The 15,137-nt window shown below is 43.0% G+C and overlaps 1 protein-coding gene across 6 annotated transcripts in view; it reads left to right on the plus strand.

Annotated features, from left to right (window-relative positions):
* The window catches only part of RYR2 (ryanodine receptor 2), a 405,629-nt gene that overhangs the window by 365,709 nt on the left and 24,783 nt on the right, over positions 1-15,137 (plus strand). For all 6 annotated transcript variants that reach the window (XM_068155143.1, XM_068155152.1, XM_068155161.1 and 3 more), the window contains 6 exons: positions 4,678-4,759; positions 5,779-7,082; positions 7,427-7,491; positions 9,125-9,272; positions 10,407-10,493; positions 11,388-11,606. In XM_068155143.1, the coding sequence (XP_068011244.1) occupies positions 4,678-4,759; positions 5,779-7,082; positions 7,427-7,491; positions 9,125-9,272; positions 10,407-10,493; positions 11,388-11,606 (1,905 nt within the window). The remainder of the gene's footprint in view (positions 1-4,677; positions 4,760-5,778; positions 7,083-7,426; positions 7,492-9,124; positions 9,273-10,406; positions 10,494-11,387; positions 11,607-15,137) is intronic.

Genomic DNA, 15,137 nt, shown 5'->3' on the forward strand with positions numbered 1-15,137 from the left:
CCTCTGTGCCCTTGGGACTTCATGGCTGAAAGTACGCTGATTGCTTAGATTTGTGGACTTTGGGCTACATGTGAGCTTCTCATCCTCTATAGGTGAATAGACATCTTTTTCTAGCAAATGGCAGCACAGTGAAACCTATTTGTCAATATTGATGCATTGAATTTCTACTCAAGTGTATTTATAAATGCCTGTAGATACTATTCTGGGTTTGAAATACTTTTGTTAAGAATTGAAAAAATAGTCAGCTTGGATACGTCACAATGGTGGCTATTGTGCTTTCTTCCTGCGCCACTAAAGCAACGTGGAAAGTGGTATCTAATGAGTTATTGACAGCAAGTCAAAGACACAACAGCTATATATTGACTGAGAAATATGATGTGGCTATTAGCAACATTTGTTTTTACAGTAATGGCAAGTTTATAGGCCCAGCTGTGCCTGGAGTGGCTTCATAGCTTCTTTTAATTACTTCATTTAGAAAATAATAATATTCACCCTGCCACTTCAGAGAGAACCAAGAAGCTTTGCACTCACTCCATTGCAGCATGAGGAGTGAGTTATGCTCTTCTGAGACATGACAGAAACACAGTCTACTCCAAGTGTATGATGTCTTTCTCTTACATGGAGCTTAAGATCTTGGCTTTTGGGAGCTCCTACAGGGGACCACTAGAGCCTTGGGGAAAAAACAGGGTAGACATGGACTCTTGTTTTATTTATATTTGTTACAAGAATGTGTTAATAAGCTTTTTAGATTCTATTGAAATATTCATTTTTAAAGGTGTAGAATGGGGTTCAATGGATTGTTGACGCGCTGTATGTTTTTTGCAAGAGGAGCCTGCTTGGGCTAAGTATTTGGGGTTTGTTTTAAAGTGGGATTTTACAGAACGTTTTTGAAGAATATGTGAAACAAGATTTAAATAAGAACAAAACAAAATCATTGTCTTGGTGGTTGTTTTTTTTGTTGGTTTTGTTTTGTGGTTTTTTTGTTGGTTTTGGGGTTTTTTTTCCCTTCTTGTTGCCATTTAAGGTTTTCAGGGCAAAACCCTCCTGGGACAAATTTTAGATTACCCTCCCTCTCTTCCCTCAGGGAAAAGATAGGCAGGGCAGGGTAAGGGCTAAACCAAAAGACTTGCACAGCATTGGAAGTTAAGAGAATAATTTTAACAAATTTTAACAAATATCTTTTAATAAAAGATATTTAGGGAAATGGGATATACAGGGAAATTGAGGAAAGGAATATATAGAGTTCTATACAAACCCTGAGTGGGGATGGCAATGGATTCCCCCACAGCACATGGATGCAGGTCCCAACACATGGAAGCAGCCCTGACTGCACAAGCAGCTCTGACCCAGCAAACAGTTCCCTACCAGACAGGAATGCAAAAGGCGTGAGAGTTTGCTAGCACTTCCTGCCCCCTTAAATAGAGAACAGGCAGGAAAGGGGAGGGAATAACATGACCCAGGGACTCCCTCTGGGGTTGGGTGACTCCCACCTGCCCACCTGTTAATCCTTAAACCACAACAGTTCTTTATTCTTGCTCTAGGAAGCTACAAGGTGATACTGGCAATACTTTTTAAAAAAAATCTCTGTAAGACAGAAAATGAAAATAACTTTCAGTTATGAGGAAAAGGCTGAGGTACTTAATAACTTCTTTACCTCAGTCTTCACTGCAAGGGCCTCTAGCCACACTCCTGATGTTATGGAAGTCAAAGCCAGGGACGGGGAGGAAGAACTGCCCATTGTAAGTGCAGATCAGGTTCGTGATCACCTGAAGAACCTGAAAGTGTTCAAGTCCATGGGACCCGACGGGATACACCCACGGGTACTGAGAGAACTGGCAGATGAGGTTGCTAAACCCCTCTCTATTATATTTCAAAAGTCATGGCAATCTGGTGAAGTCCCCACAGACTGGAAAAGGGGAAACATTGCCCCCATCTTCAAAAAGGGTAAGAAGGAGGAACCAGGGAACTCCAGGCCAGTCAGTCTCACCTCTGTGCCTGGAAAGATCATGGAGCAGATCCTCCTGGAGTCACTACTCGCTCAAAAGAATAGTGAAGAGGTGATTGGGAACAGTCAGCATGGCTTTGCCAAGGACAAATCCTGCCTGACCAACCTGGTGGCCTTCTATGAGCAGGTGACAAAATTAATAGATGAAGGGTGAGCAACTGATGTCATTTACCTGGACCTGAGCAAAGCCTTCGACACTGTCCTGCACCACATCCTGGTCTCCAAACTGGTGACACATGGGTTTGATGGGTGGACCACTAGATGGATAAGGAACTGGCTTGATGGCCGCACCCAAAGAGTGGCTGTCAATGGCTCCATGTCCCAGTGGAGGCCAGTGACAAGCGGAGTCCCTCAGGGATCAGTCCTGGGACCTGTCTTATTCAACATCTTTGTGGGGGACATGGACAGTGGCATTGAGTGCACCCTCAGCAAGTTTGCTGATGACACCAAGCTGTGTGGTGCAGCAGACACACTGGAGGGAAGGGAGGCCATCCAGAGGGACCTGGACAGGCTGGAGAGGTGGGCACAAGCCAACCTCATGAAGTTCAATAAGAGCAAGTGCAGGGTCCTGCATCTGGGTTGAGGCAATCCCAGGCACAAATACAGGCTGGGCAGTGACTGGCTGGAAAGCAGCCCTGAGGAGAGAGACTTGGGGGTGCTGGTGGACAAAAAGCTCAACATGAGCTCTCAGTGTGCTCTTGCAGCCCGCAAAGCCAATCAGATCCTGGGCTGCATCAGGAGAAGTGTGGCTAGCAGGTCGAGGGAGGTGATCCTCCCCCTCTACTCAGCCCTGGTGAGACCCCACCTGGAGTACTGTGTCCAGTTCTGGAGCCCCTATTACAAGAGGGATGTGGAGGTGCTGGAGCGTGTCCAGAGAAGGGCCACAAGGATGATCAGAGGGCTGGAGCACCTCTCCTATGAGGACAGACTGAAGGAGTTGGGGCTGTTCAGTCTGCAGAAGAGAAGGCTCCGAGGTGACCTAATTGTGGCCTTGCAGTATCTGAAGGGGGCCTACAGGAAGGCTGGGGAAGGACTACTCAGGATCTCAGGTAGTGATAGGACTAGGGGGAATGGAATGAAGCTGGAGTTGGGGAGATTCAGGCTGGATGTGAGGAGGAGGTTCTTCACCATGAGAGTGGTGAGACCCTGGAATGGGTTGTCCAGGGAGGTGGTCAAGGCCCCGTCCCTGGGGGTGTTTAAGACCAGGCTGGATGAGGCTCTGGCCAGCCTGATCTAGTGTGGGGTGCCCCTGCCCATGGCAGGGGGGTTGGAACTAGATGATCCTTGTGGTGCCTTCCAACCCTGAATGAAACTATGAAACTATGAAATAAAGGTCATGCAAGTTGTAAGCAGCTTTTGAAGTAAGAAGAATTATAATGAAAACTTGCAAGATGAATCACTTGGAAACTGTTATTTTAACCTTGGGCTGTTTTCAGCCAAGAGCCAAACTGCCACAGCGTACCTTGAGTTTATTGTACCAATCACTGAAGTCCAGCAATGCTGAAGTATGCCTTATCAACAGCATGATGCACTGAGGAAGAAATTAATTAGAGGCTGAGGGAGCTGGGGTTGTTTAGCCTGGAGAAGAGAAGGTTCAGGGGAGACCTTATTGCTCTCTACAACTACCTGAAAGGAAGTTGTAGACGTGTGGGGTTTGGTCTCTTCTCCCAGGCAACCAGCACCAGAACAAGAGGACACAGTTTCAGGCTGTGCCAGGGGAAGTTTATGCTCGAGATGAGGAGAAAGTTCTTCACAGAAGGAGTTATTTGCTGTTGGAATGAGCTGCCCAAGGAAGTGGTGGAGTCACCATCCCTGGAGGTGTTCAAAAAAGGATTGGACGTGGCACTTGGTGCCATGGTTGAGTTAGTCATGAGATGTTGGGTGATAGGTTGGCCTTGATGATCTCTGAGGTCTTTTCCAACCTTATTGATTCTATGATTCTATCCAGAACACATTCCAGGTTGAAATCACTGGCAAGCAAAATAGTAAAATTTATAAGCCAAATCAGATAAAACCTGGATAATAGAATTAAAATCATGTCTAATTAGGGATATACTAATGTAACTTTATTAATAAATAGTTTGACATTTTATTTCAATTATTTTGTTTTCTCCAAAAAAATTTTCAATGTCCTAGAATCATAGAATTGTTAGGGTTGGAAGGGACCTCAAAGATCATTTAGTTCCAGCCCCCTGCCATGGGCAGGGACCTCTCACAGTAGATCAGGTTTCTCAGAGCCGCATCCAGCCTGGCCTTAAAAGTAGAATAATGGAGTCACTTCACTTTGGGTCATGTTGCACATTGAGCTCTATGTGATTCTGTTAATGTTTTTACAAATTTTGGTAGCTGTAAACTTGACTACACTGCCAGCGACAATATTTTAGCCGGCATGAAATACTGCAGAATGCTCATCTGAGAATTTTCAATTTCTTTCATCACCTTTAATTTTCACTTTAGTTTTCTATACATATGATCTTGTAAATGTTTGATCCTCTGAATGTACTGTCAAGAATCAAGCAGTTCAATGTATTTTCACTGCATTGCCAGCTTTGACAGTACTGGATAATTTCTAAGTCGATTTTAGAGGGTGAAATATGCATGTGTATGTATAAATCTCAAAGAATTCAATAGCTTTTTTAAAAATTATTTTATATATTTTGTTAATTATTTAGGATTCCAGTCAAATTGAATTACTGAAAGAACTAATGGATCTTCAGAAGGATATGGTTGTCATGTTGCTGTCTATGCTGGAAGGTAGTCAAAATTTAATTTGAAATCCTGTCTCACAACTGTTCTAGCAAAGTTTTTGCCTTTTGTGATTTTGTTCATGTGAGAAATAATGCTCCATTTTCCTTTGAATTTTTAATTTTCATGACCCTATTGTGAGGATTGTTAGGCCTTAAAGTGAATGGGAGATTTATATGGTGTAGTTGATACAGTCTATATTAATTCTGAATGTCAGAACTGTGTAAAATCCAGATCTAGCAGAAGTTTTACTTTGTTTCCATGAACAACTTTACTATAGTGCTTTTTACTTTGTTAGTGATATTACCAAAAAGGAATAGGCTTTGATAAATCTAGTGACTAGGGTCATGGTCATTTATAGCTAGTACCCAAAATTATGATTCCCCAGAGCATGTGATCACTGTCAAGAAATACTACGTATTTAACCCTTTACGGTATTGTATTGGTGCTTCCAATACCAGACTAACCAGACATATTACATAGATGATCCAAAGATGTAGTTTCAGGTTTTGCTTCTTGCATGTACCCTATCATATTTATTATCTTGGGAAAACAGGCAGGGCAATAAATGCAGCACAGGTTGTGGTGTAGCATGGATTGCATGTAGCATGTACTGCTCTGCTCATAGAGGGTCACTGAGAAGGAAAGTACTTAGTATTGTAGGCTGTGCTTCATGTGTAGCCTACTGAGCTACTCATCCTAACTAGTGTGACACTAGTTCTGTCTGTGTTGCACTATAGCAAAATTCACAGTATGCTGTCTGATGTTTAGTACTGTATTAAATGTAATAGACCTCTCTCTGTAGGGCTTCCTAAGTCTTCCTTTCTGTAAGGACAAATGCTTTGTCACTTATGTCATAGGATAGTGATGTTAGTAAAAGGTATCTGATTTTACAGCTAGATTTCTCATGTGAGTGTGTTTGCCAATAGTTTTTGATTCTTACTGTTTGAGGGTTTTGCTAGTCATAATTGTACTTTGCCAAACATCTGTTGTCATTGGTATCTCTAACTTCATGTCATCACATCTAGGTAATGTTGTGAATGGAACTATTGGCAAGCAGATGGTCGATATGCTTGTGGAATCATCCAATAATGTGGAGATGATTCTGAAGTTTTTTGATATGTTCTTGAAATTGAAGGATCTGACTTCCTCTGACGCATTCAAAGAATATGACCCTGATGGTAAAGGAATAATTTCAAAGAGGGATTTTCACAAAGCAATGGAAAGCCATAAGCATTACACCCAGTCAGAAACTGAGTTTCTGCTATCATGTGCTGAAACAGATGAGAATGAGACTCTGGACTATGAGGAGTTTGTGAAACGATTTCATGAACCTGCTAAAGACATTGGTTTTAATGTTGCTGTTCTCCTGACCAACCTGTCGGAACACATGCCCCATGATACCCGCTTGCAGACTTTTCTTGAACTGTCAGAAAGTGTGCTGAATTACTTTCAGCCTTTCCTTGGACGCATAGAAATTATGGGCAGTGCGAAGCGCATTGAACGAGTTTATTTTGAAATAAGTGAGTCAAGTCGGACTCAGTGGGAGAAACCTCAGGTGAAAGAGTCAAAGAGACAATTTATATTTGATGTTGTAAATGAAGGTGGGGAGAAAGAAAAGATGGAGCTTTTTGTTAATTTCTGTGAGGATACCATCTTTGAAATGCAACTGGCTGCCCAGATCTCTGAGTCAGATCTGAACGAAAGGTCAGCAAATAAGGAGGAAAATGAGAAAGATAAGCCTGAGGAACAGGATCCTAGAATGAGTTTCTTCTCTCTCATGACCATGAAGTCAGCATTAGTAGCTCTCAAATATAATGTAATGACTCTTATGAAAATGCTCAGCATGAAGAGCCTAAAGAAACAGATGAAAAAAGTGAAGAAAATGACAATGAAGGACATGATCATGGCATTCTTTTCTTCCTATTGGAGCATTTTGATGGGCTTACTACATTTTGCCTATAGTGTTGTCCGGGGTTTCTTTCGCATCATATGCAGTTTGCTGCTTGGAGGAAGCCTAGTAGAAGGAGCAAAGAAAATCAAGGTGGCTGAACTATTAGCTAATATGCCAGATCCCACTCAGGATGAAGTGCGTGGGGAAGGGGAAGACGGAGAGAGGAAGCCAACGGAGGCTGCATTGCCTACAGAAGACTTAACAGATCTGAGAACTTTATCAGATGAGAGTGATCTACTTTCAGATATATTTGGGTTGGATTTGAAACGAGAAGGTGGACAGTATAAATTGATCCCTCACAATCCAAATGCTGGTTTGAGTGATTTACTGAGTACTCCATCCTTAGTTCCAATGCCTCAGGTGCAGGAAAAAATCCAGGTAACTGTATCTTTAATTTCTGATGTATCTCTCTTTCTTATGTTAAGTATAATCATGAAGCAAAACTTTTACATCTATGTTTTTCTGACTTTTGTGACATGTTTGTCAAGGAATTGCATATAATTAATGTGTTTATGCTCTCTAATGTCATAAACTTGGATCCCCATTGCCTTCTCTAAGTACATGGTTAAGTACATGATGTTTTTGTTATACTTCTCTTAGGGTTTTAATAGTTTAAAAAAGGTGTCTAAACCTTATTATACAAGTATAGAGTTAGTTAAAAGAGTATAGAGTGCAGAATGTTAGACTTTTATTATGGTTTTTTTTAATCTGACTTTCTGTAGGAGCAGGTGAAAGAAGATGAAAAGGAAGAGAAGGAGGAAACAAAATCCGAGCCCGAAAAAGCAGAGTACGTATTACTTGAACTCCAGTCCTTACTTTATAGCCTTTAATTTTGTGTCCATTCATGTTCTACTCTTAGTTGTTTTTTTAACCATCTTCCACATGCAGGCATGTGTGCAAAAAAATACCATGTAAATAGCATCACTCCAAGATTTTGTTAATTTCCCTCTTCCAGTAGCATTCTTCGTAATGTCAGGTTATTTTAGAGTGCATTTGATGCAAAATTTTTTTCTTGCCATGTCTGAAAGCTATAAGAAAAGCTCTTGGAAACATTTTAGGAGTGCTTAGGTTCAAGAGGTGACTTATCCATCAGTAGTAGAGACTGACTCTATATTAACTCTCTCATTTGTTATGACTTTGGCCTTTTTTTTGAGTTATTTTAGATTTTGGAAAATCTCAATATTCCAATGTCATTTTAATGCATTACTGAGTACTCTTGCATCTTCATGAAGAACAGGGATTAGCATTTGATAAATGATTGTTCAAATCTTAGGGTAATGTTAGCTCAGAATTAAAATACTAGAAAGCAAAACAATAATGCTTGGGTTTAACGACTAAAAGGTATGGCACCCCATCCTTGTATTTTATGGTTCCTGATACATGTACAACTCTGATATGTGTAGAGTTTCTGTCTGTTATAAGTAGATCCCTTAGTCTCCAGACCTATACTTAACCCTTCCCCTGGGAAGACAAGCAAACACCTAGTAACAAAACCTGTTCTTCCTAATAAGTACAGCAAATTTCTAACTCAGCTGGTATAACTTTTGAGGGATAGTCTTGCTGACTTTTGAAGGTTGCTTCACTGGTGCTCTACTTGACTACGTGAGTGGCAGTGATATGTGTATTACCTGCAAGGAGTGTAGTGCCCTGGACTATTGGCTGCCCTGAAACCATTCCTAACATGAGACAAACATTTAGATGAAAGTTTTTTCAAATTTATTCTGGTAAGAGAAGCAGCTTAGGGACATCAGTTATTCTGTTTGTAGATAGGTAAAGAGAAATTAATGAAGTAACATAAGTTGCCTCTGACTCTGGTTTGGTTTCAAATGGACTTCTGTGATCCTTTCATCTATCATGCCGTCAGGTCAAATTAACATGTAAGATAATTCACAGTTCCTTAAACCATGTGTTTGGAGACGGCAGACCACGAATTATGACATTCTGTACTTGGGCAGCATGGTAATAATTACACATTGAATCCTGTCAAGCTTTCTTATTCCAGTGTCCTTTTGGAATGAGTATTTATGAATTCCTCAGGTGGGCAGAAATGCAGAATTTAAAACTTGCAGTTTGGCTTGTAAACACAAGAACAACCAAAGTTTTCTGCAACCTTTTTGGGAACCTGATAGTTCAAGTGCACAAGATTGGAGGGAAGCACTTACACCTATAGGCGCTCATGCAGACATACAACTGACAGCTTGCAGACATTTTTCAGCATTGTTATGAAGCAGACCGTCAGGTAATAATGTTGGCAGATTTTTGATTTCCTGCCTCTACCAGTTAGCATCCTCAGTTCAGGATGCCAAACCAGTAAGCTTAATTATCTGTAGACTCAATAAGACTGTCACCCTTGCCATTGCTTTGGGCTGAAACAATTTTATTAACCTGACGTATTATTTTGCCTTCATTTGTGCCCTAAGAGGAGAAGATGGAGAAAAACAGGAAAAAGCCAAGGAAGACAAAGGGAAGCAGAAGTTAAGACAACTTCATACTCACAGATATGGAGAACCAGAAGTTCAGGAATCTGCTTTCTGGAAGAAAATTATTGCATATCAACAGAAGCTTCTTGTAAGATGTTCTCTAGACTGTGTTTAGCTGTTGGCAGGGATATGTACTACCATATTATTCTACCAATGTAAAGACAAATTTGCATCTGATGAACCTCATTTTTCTATCCACCATCATCCATAAAAATGACATAAAGGTGAAGGTTTAACTGGCATGTCAGGGAGAAGAAACACACAAATAACTTAGTAGACAAGATAATAATTCTTAGGAAGACAATTATTGTCCAAAATCCAGTCCTTCAATGACGCCTGTCCATCACTGAAAGCATCCATGCATTTTTATGTGAATAAAATGTTCATTATTTTCACAGCAGATTGTAAACCTATAGGCTTTACTTTAGGAAATTACAAGCTCTCCTAGAAAAAAGAATTCAAAATGCAATGCTTAGCCTAAGATTCAGATCTGTTACAGATTTATATAATGGTTTATTTTGTGAAACAGCAAGTTATTTAAAAAAACCTTCTCAAAACCTGTGGAAAAGAAGGCTAACTAAAATACTATAACTGCATCTGAGAGTGTATCAGTATAATGTATCTGTTTGCTGTAGAACTATTTAAAGCCCATACTTTTGTTAGTATTTTTGTTTTATATCAAATTTTGCGCACCATCTGGGACGCTGGTGTGAAATGCAAAGCAAAATGAAATACATTTGGCTATATATATAGTAGATATAATTATGTAGGGACAGCCTACTTGTAACATGAACAATAGCAGAAGTACAAAGCTGTAGTCATGGTCTTAATATGGAATTAGATGTTGTACGTTTTAGGTTTAAACTTGTATCAATTTTTTAAGCTAATCACATAGCAGTCATGTGAATTTCATTTAAGTTTTCTTCTTATAGTCCCATTTAATAATTCACTAATAGTCATCTGTGGTTAGGGATGAAAAATGGAGGAATTGTCATGTGAGAGTTAAAGCATCCAAGCTAGAAAGGTTTTTGAATTGTCAGGAAGGGAGAAGGTACATTTCTGCAATCTTTTTGATTGCATCATAATGTGAAAGAAGCTTTGTATTTGTGGTACTTAGGTCACAGATGAACTTTTGCTGATCTGGGAAACCATGCAACAGCCTAATAATGATTGTGCTTTCACTGTTAGACAAAATGAATTTATATTCTATTTCTACTTTCAGAATTATTTTGCAAGAAACTTTTACAACATGAGAATGTTGGCATTATTTGTTGCTTTTGCCATCAACTTTATCCTGCTGTTCTACAAGGTAAACTTGTCAAACACAGTACTTTCCAAGACATATAATGAAAAACATTCATAAAGGAGAATGTCTAGAATACCACTAATACTCTTTGTCAGTATTGTTAGTATCACTAATGTAGATCTACAGACTTTAGACTCAAATCAGCTTCTGGCAGAGCCCTGCTGATAAAGACTATATCATAGAATCACAGAAACATAGAATGGTCCTGGTCCAGGCTAGAAGGGACCTCCAAAGGTCATCTAGTTTGACCTCTCTGCAGTCAGCAAGGGCATCCTCAACTAGACCAGGCTTCGCAGGGCCTCACTGAGCCTTGCCTTGAATATCTCCAGGGAAGGGGCCTCAACTGCCTCCCTGGGCAACCTGTTTCAGTGTTCCACCACCCTCATGGTAAAGAAGTTTTTCCTGATATCCAATCTGAACCTGCCCTTCTCTAGTTTGAAGGCGTTGCCCCTCGTTCTGTCACTGCAGGCCTTTATAAACAGTCTCTCCAGCCTTCCTGTAGGCCCCCTTCAGGTACTGGGAGGCTGCTATTGGCAAGCAGGATGTTGTGGGGGACCATGTCAAAGGCATGGAGGGATGTCAGGAGTTGATTTGGTTTCTTACGAGAGGGTCATGGCCTTTCCTGAATTTGAGGTGATAAAATTCAGCATGGCCCAAGTTTGCTACCAGGGACAGAGAGTGAAAAAGGGAAGAAAGTATATGCTATCACTGATTGGTGTAACAAAATGAAAGGGTCTCTGTGAGATATTCTCTGTGGGCAGTTTTATGCAAAAAATTCTTTCCTCACATTTATTTCTTCCTTAGTATCATTGTTGTCAGTTACACTAAGCTTGTAGTAGTGTAAAGATCCTGTCAAAGAAATGCAGCTGCAATATTAAGATTAAATGATTTAAACAGGTCTCCACCTCTGCTGTAACAGAAGAAAAGGAAGTTCCTGTGCTATCTGCTGGTGAAGATGCCAAGGTGAACAGCCTGGAAAGTGATGATGAGAGGGTCATTGCAGTGCATTATGTCCTGCAAGAAAGCAGTGGCTACATGGAGCCCACACTGCGTATCTTGGCCATCCTACACACAGTCATCTCGTTCTTCTGCATCATAGGGTATTACTGTTTGAAAGTAAGAAAAATTGATTCTTCCTTGTTCTTCTAGCTCTCAATTTTTTTTATCCACTGAGCAGTATAAGTTGGAACAAATAGAATAAACCAAAACAGGTTGGAAGAGACCTTCAAGATCATCATGTCCAACCCATCAACCAATCCAACCCAATAAGGTCACCCCTGAGTCTCCTCCTGTCCAGGCTAAGCAGCCCCAGCTCCCTCAGTCTCTCCTCATAGGGCTTGTGTTCCAAGCCCCTCACTAACTTTGTTGCCCTTCTCTGGACTCGTTCCAGCAAGTCAACATCCTTCCTAAACTGAGGGACCCAGAACTGGACACAGTACTCGAGGTGTGGCCTAACCAGTGCAGTATACAAGGGCAGAATGACCTCCCTGCTCCTGCTGGCCGCACTGTTCTTGATGCAGGCCAGGATGCCATTGGCCCTCTTGGCTGCCTGGGCACACTGCAGGCTCATGTTCAGCCTACCATCGACCAGTACCCCCAGGTCCCTCTCTGCCTGGCAGCTCTCCAGCCACTCTGACCCCAGCCTGTAGCACTGCATGGGGTTGTTGTGGCCAATGTGCAGAACCCGGCACTTGGATGTGTTAAATCTCATGCCGTTGGATTCTGCCCATCTGTCCAGCCTGTCGAGGTCTCTCTGCAGAGCCTCTCTACCCTCCAGCAGATCAACTCCTGCCCCCAGCTTGGTGTCATCAGCAAATTTACTGATGATGGACTCAATGCCCTCATCCAGATCATCAATAAAGATGTTAAAGAGCACAGGGCCCAGCACTGATCCCTGGGGCACATCACTACTGGCTGGCCGCCAGCTGGATGTGGCACCATTCACCACCACTCTCTGGGCTCAGCCATCCATCCAGTTCCTAACCCATCGCAGTGTGCTCCCGTCCAAGCCATGGGCTGACAGCTTGGCCAGGAGTTTGCTATGGGGGATGGTGTCAAAGGCCTTGCTGAGGTCCAGGTAGACTACATCCACAGGCCTCCCCACTTCCACCAGGCGGGTCACCTGATCATAGAAGGAGATCAGGTTGGTCAGGCAGGACCTGCCCTTCCCAAATCCATGCTGGCTAGGCCTGATCCCTTGGCCATCGTGTAAGTGCTGTGTTATTGCACTCAGGATGACCTGTTCCATGATCTTGCCTGGCACTGAGGTCAGGCTGACAGGCCTATAATTCCCTGGCTCATCCAACCAACCCTTCTTATGGATGGGCACCACGTTGGCCAGCTTTCAGTCCTCTGGGACCTCGCCAGTGAGCCAGGACTGCTGAAAAATGATGGAGAGCGGCTTGGCCAGCTCATCTGCCAGCTCTCTCAGCACCCTAGGATGAATCCCATCTGGTCCCATGGATTTGTGGGGATCCAAACTTCTAAGGAGAGTTTCAACCACCTCCTCATGGAACATAGGGAAACTGTGCAGCTCCCTGGCTCCTTCTGCCAGCTCTGGAGGCCAGCTGTCTGGAAGACGTTCTGTCCTTCTACTAAAAATTGAGGCAAAGAAGGTGTTAAGTATCTCTGCCTTTTCCTCATCCTTTGTTACAACATTTCCCTCCATGTCAATCAAGGAGTGGAGGTTGTCCTTTCCCTTCCTCTTGCTATTAATGTATTTATAGAAGGACTTTTTGTTGTCCTTCACAGTAGAGGCCAGTTTAAGCTCCAAATGTGCTTTTGCCTCCCTAATTTTCTTCCTACAACACCTAGCAACATCCTTAAACATTCCGTGGGTTGCCTTCCCTTTCTTCCAAAGGTGATACACCCTCTTTTTTTCCCTTAGTTCCATTAAAAGTTCATTAACCATCCAGGCGGGCCGTCTGCCCCGGCGACTCATCTTCCGGCACATTGGCACAGCCTGTCCCTGAGCCTTCAACAATTCTTCCTTGAAGTAGGTCCAGTTCTCCTGGACCCCTTTGTTTTTAAGGGCTTTATCCCAAGGAACCCTCTGAATTAGTTCCTTGAGTAACCCGAAGTCTGCCCTCCGGAAGTCCAGAGTGGAGGTCTTCTTGCTGCCCCTCTTGGCTTGACCAAAAATCCGAGAATTCAATTATCTCGTGGTCACTGGACCCCAAACACCCTCCGACCACCACATCACCCACCAGCCCTTCCCTGTTGGTGAAGAGGAGGTCAAGCATAGCCTTGCCTCTGGTAGGCTCTCGCAGCACCTGGGATAAGAAGCTGTCCTCCATGCATTCTAAGAACCTCCTAGACTGTCTCATCTCTGCTGTGCTGAGATCCCAGCAGATGTCAGGCAGGTTGAAGTCGCCCATGAGAACAAGGTCCGGAGATCTTGAGACAGCCCTAAGCTGCCTATAGAATGCTTCATCAACATCTTCCTCCTGGTTGGGTGGTCTATAACAGACTCCAACCAGGATGTCAGCCCTGTTGGCCTTCCCTCTAATTCTTATCCACAAGCACTCAACCCGATCGTCCCTAATCTCCATCTCAATGGCATCTAGTGCCTTCCTGATGTACAGGGCCACCCCTCCACCCCTTCTTCCTTGCCTGTCCCTCCTGAAGAGCCTGTAGCCATCAATTGCAGCGCTCCAGTCATGTGAGTCATCCCACCACGTCTCTGTGATGGCAACTACATCATAACTTTCCTGCTGCAACAAGGCCTCCAGGTCCTTTTGTTTGTTACCCATGCTTCGTGCATTAGTGTACATGCACTTCATCCGGGCTGCTGGTTTCACCTCTGGCTCTGGCTTATCACCCCCAGACCCCAGCCTGGGGGGACTATTTTCAGCCCCTTCCCCCTTCGAAACTAGTTTAAAGCCCTGTCAATGAGACCTGCCAATTCCCTTCCCAGGATCTTTTTCCCTTTGGGGGACAGGCTGTCCCCCAAAGTCACAGCATCTTTCCTTAAGCAGCTTCAGGGACTATGTAAAGAAGCACTGTTCTGTTAGAGAAACATACACAGAAATTTTGGGGGTTTTTTTGAAACTACATTTATTCTCTGGGTAGAAGGGAAAGACATTATTGTTATTATTTGCCTTAATGAATTGCCTTTTTTCCAATTCTGAAACCCTGAAGAAATGGCCAATTATGGCTTCAGTCTCTGTGTTTGGAGATATACTGCTTTCAAAATAAGAAATCTTCCTAAGTCCTATGTCTGCTGCTGGAGATTGTTCTACTTGAAATCCACTATATTTTTCCCAGTTAGCTGTCTGAAAATAAGATAGGAACACCATCATTGGAGGTGTTTAGGAGGAGGCTTGATAGGGTGCTTGGTTGCATGGTTTGGTTGATTAGGTGGGTTGGATAATAGGTTGGATACGATGATCTTGAAGGTCCCTTCCCTTCCCTTCCCTTCCCTTCCCTTCCCTTCCCTTCCCTTCCCTTCCCTTCCCTTCCCTTCCCTTCCCTTCCCTTCCCTTCCCTTCCCTTCCCTTCCCTTCCCTTCCCTTCCCTTCCCTTCCCTTCCCTTCCCTTCCCTTCCCTTCCCTTCCCTTCCCTTCCCTTCCCTTCCCTTCCCTTCCCTTCCCTTCCCTTCCCTTCCCTTCCCTTCCCTTCCCTTCCCTTCCCTTCCCTTCCCTTCCC

Source organism: Melanerpes formicivorus, unplaced genomic scaffold (genome assembly GCF_026170545.1).
Source record: "Melanerpes formicivorus ecotype bairdi unplaced genomic scaffold, bMelFor1.0.p_v2 SCAF_2, whole genome shotgun sequence".
Classification (NCBI taxonomy): domain Eukaryota; kingdom Metazoa; phylum Chordata; class Aves; order Piciformes; family Picidae; genus Melanerpes; species Melanerpes formicivorus.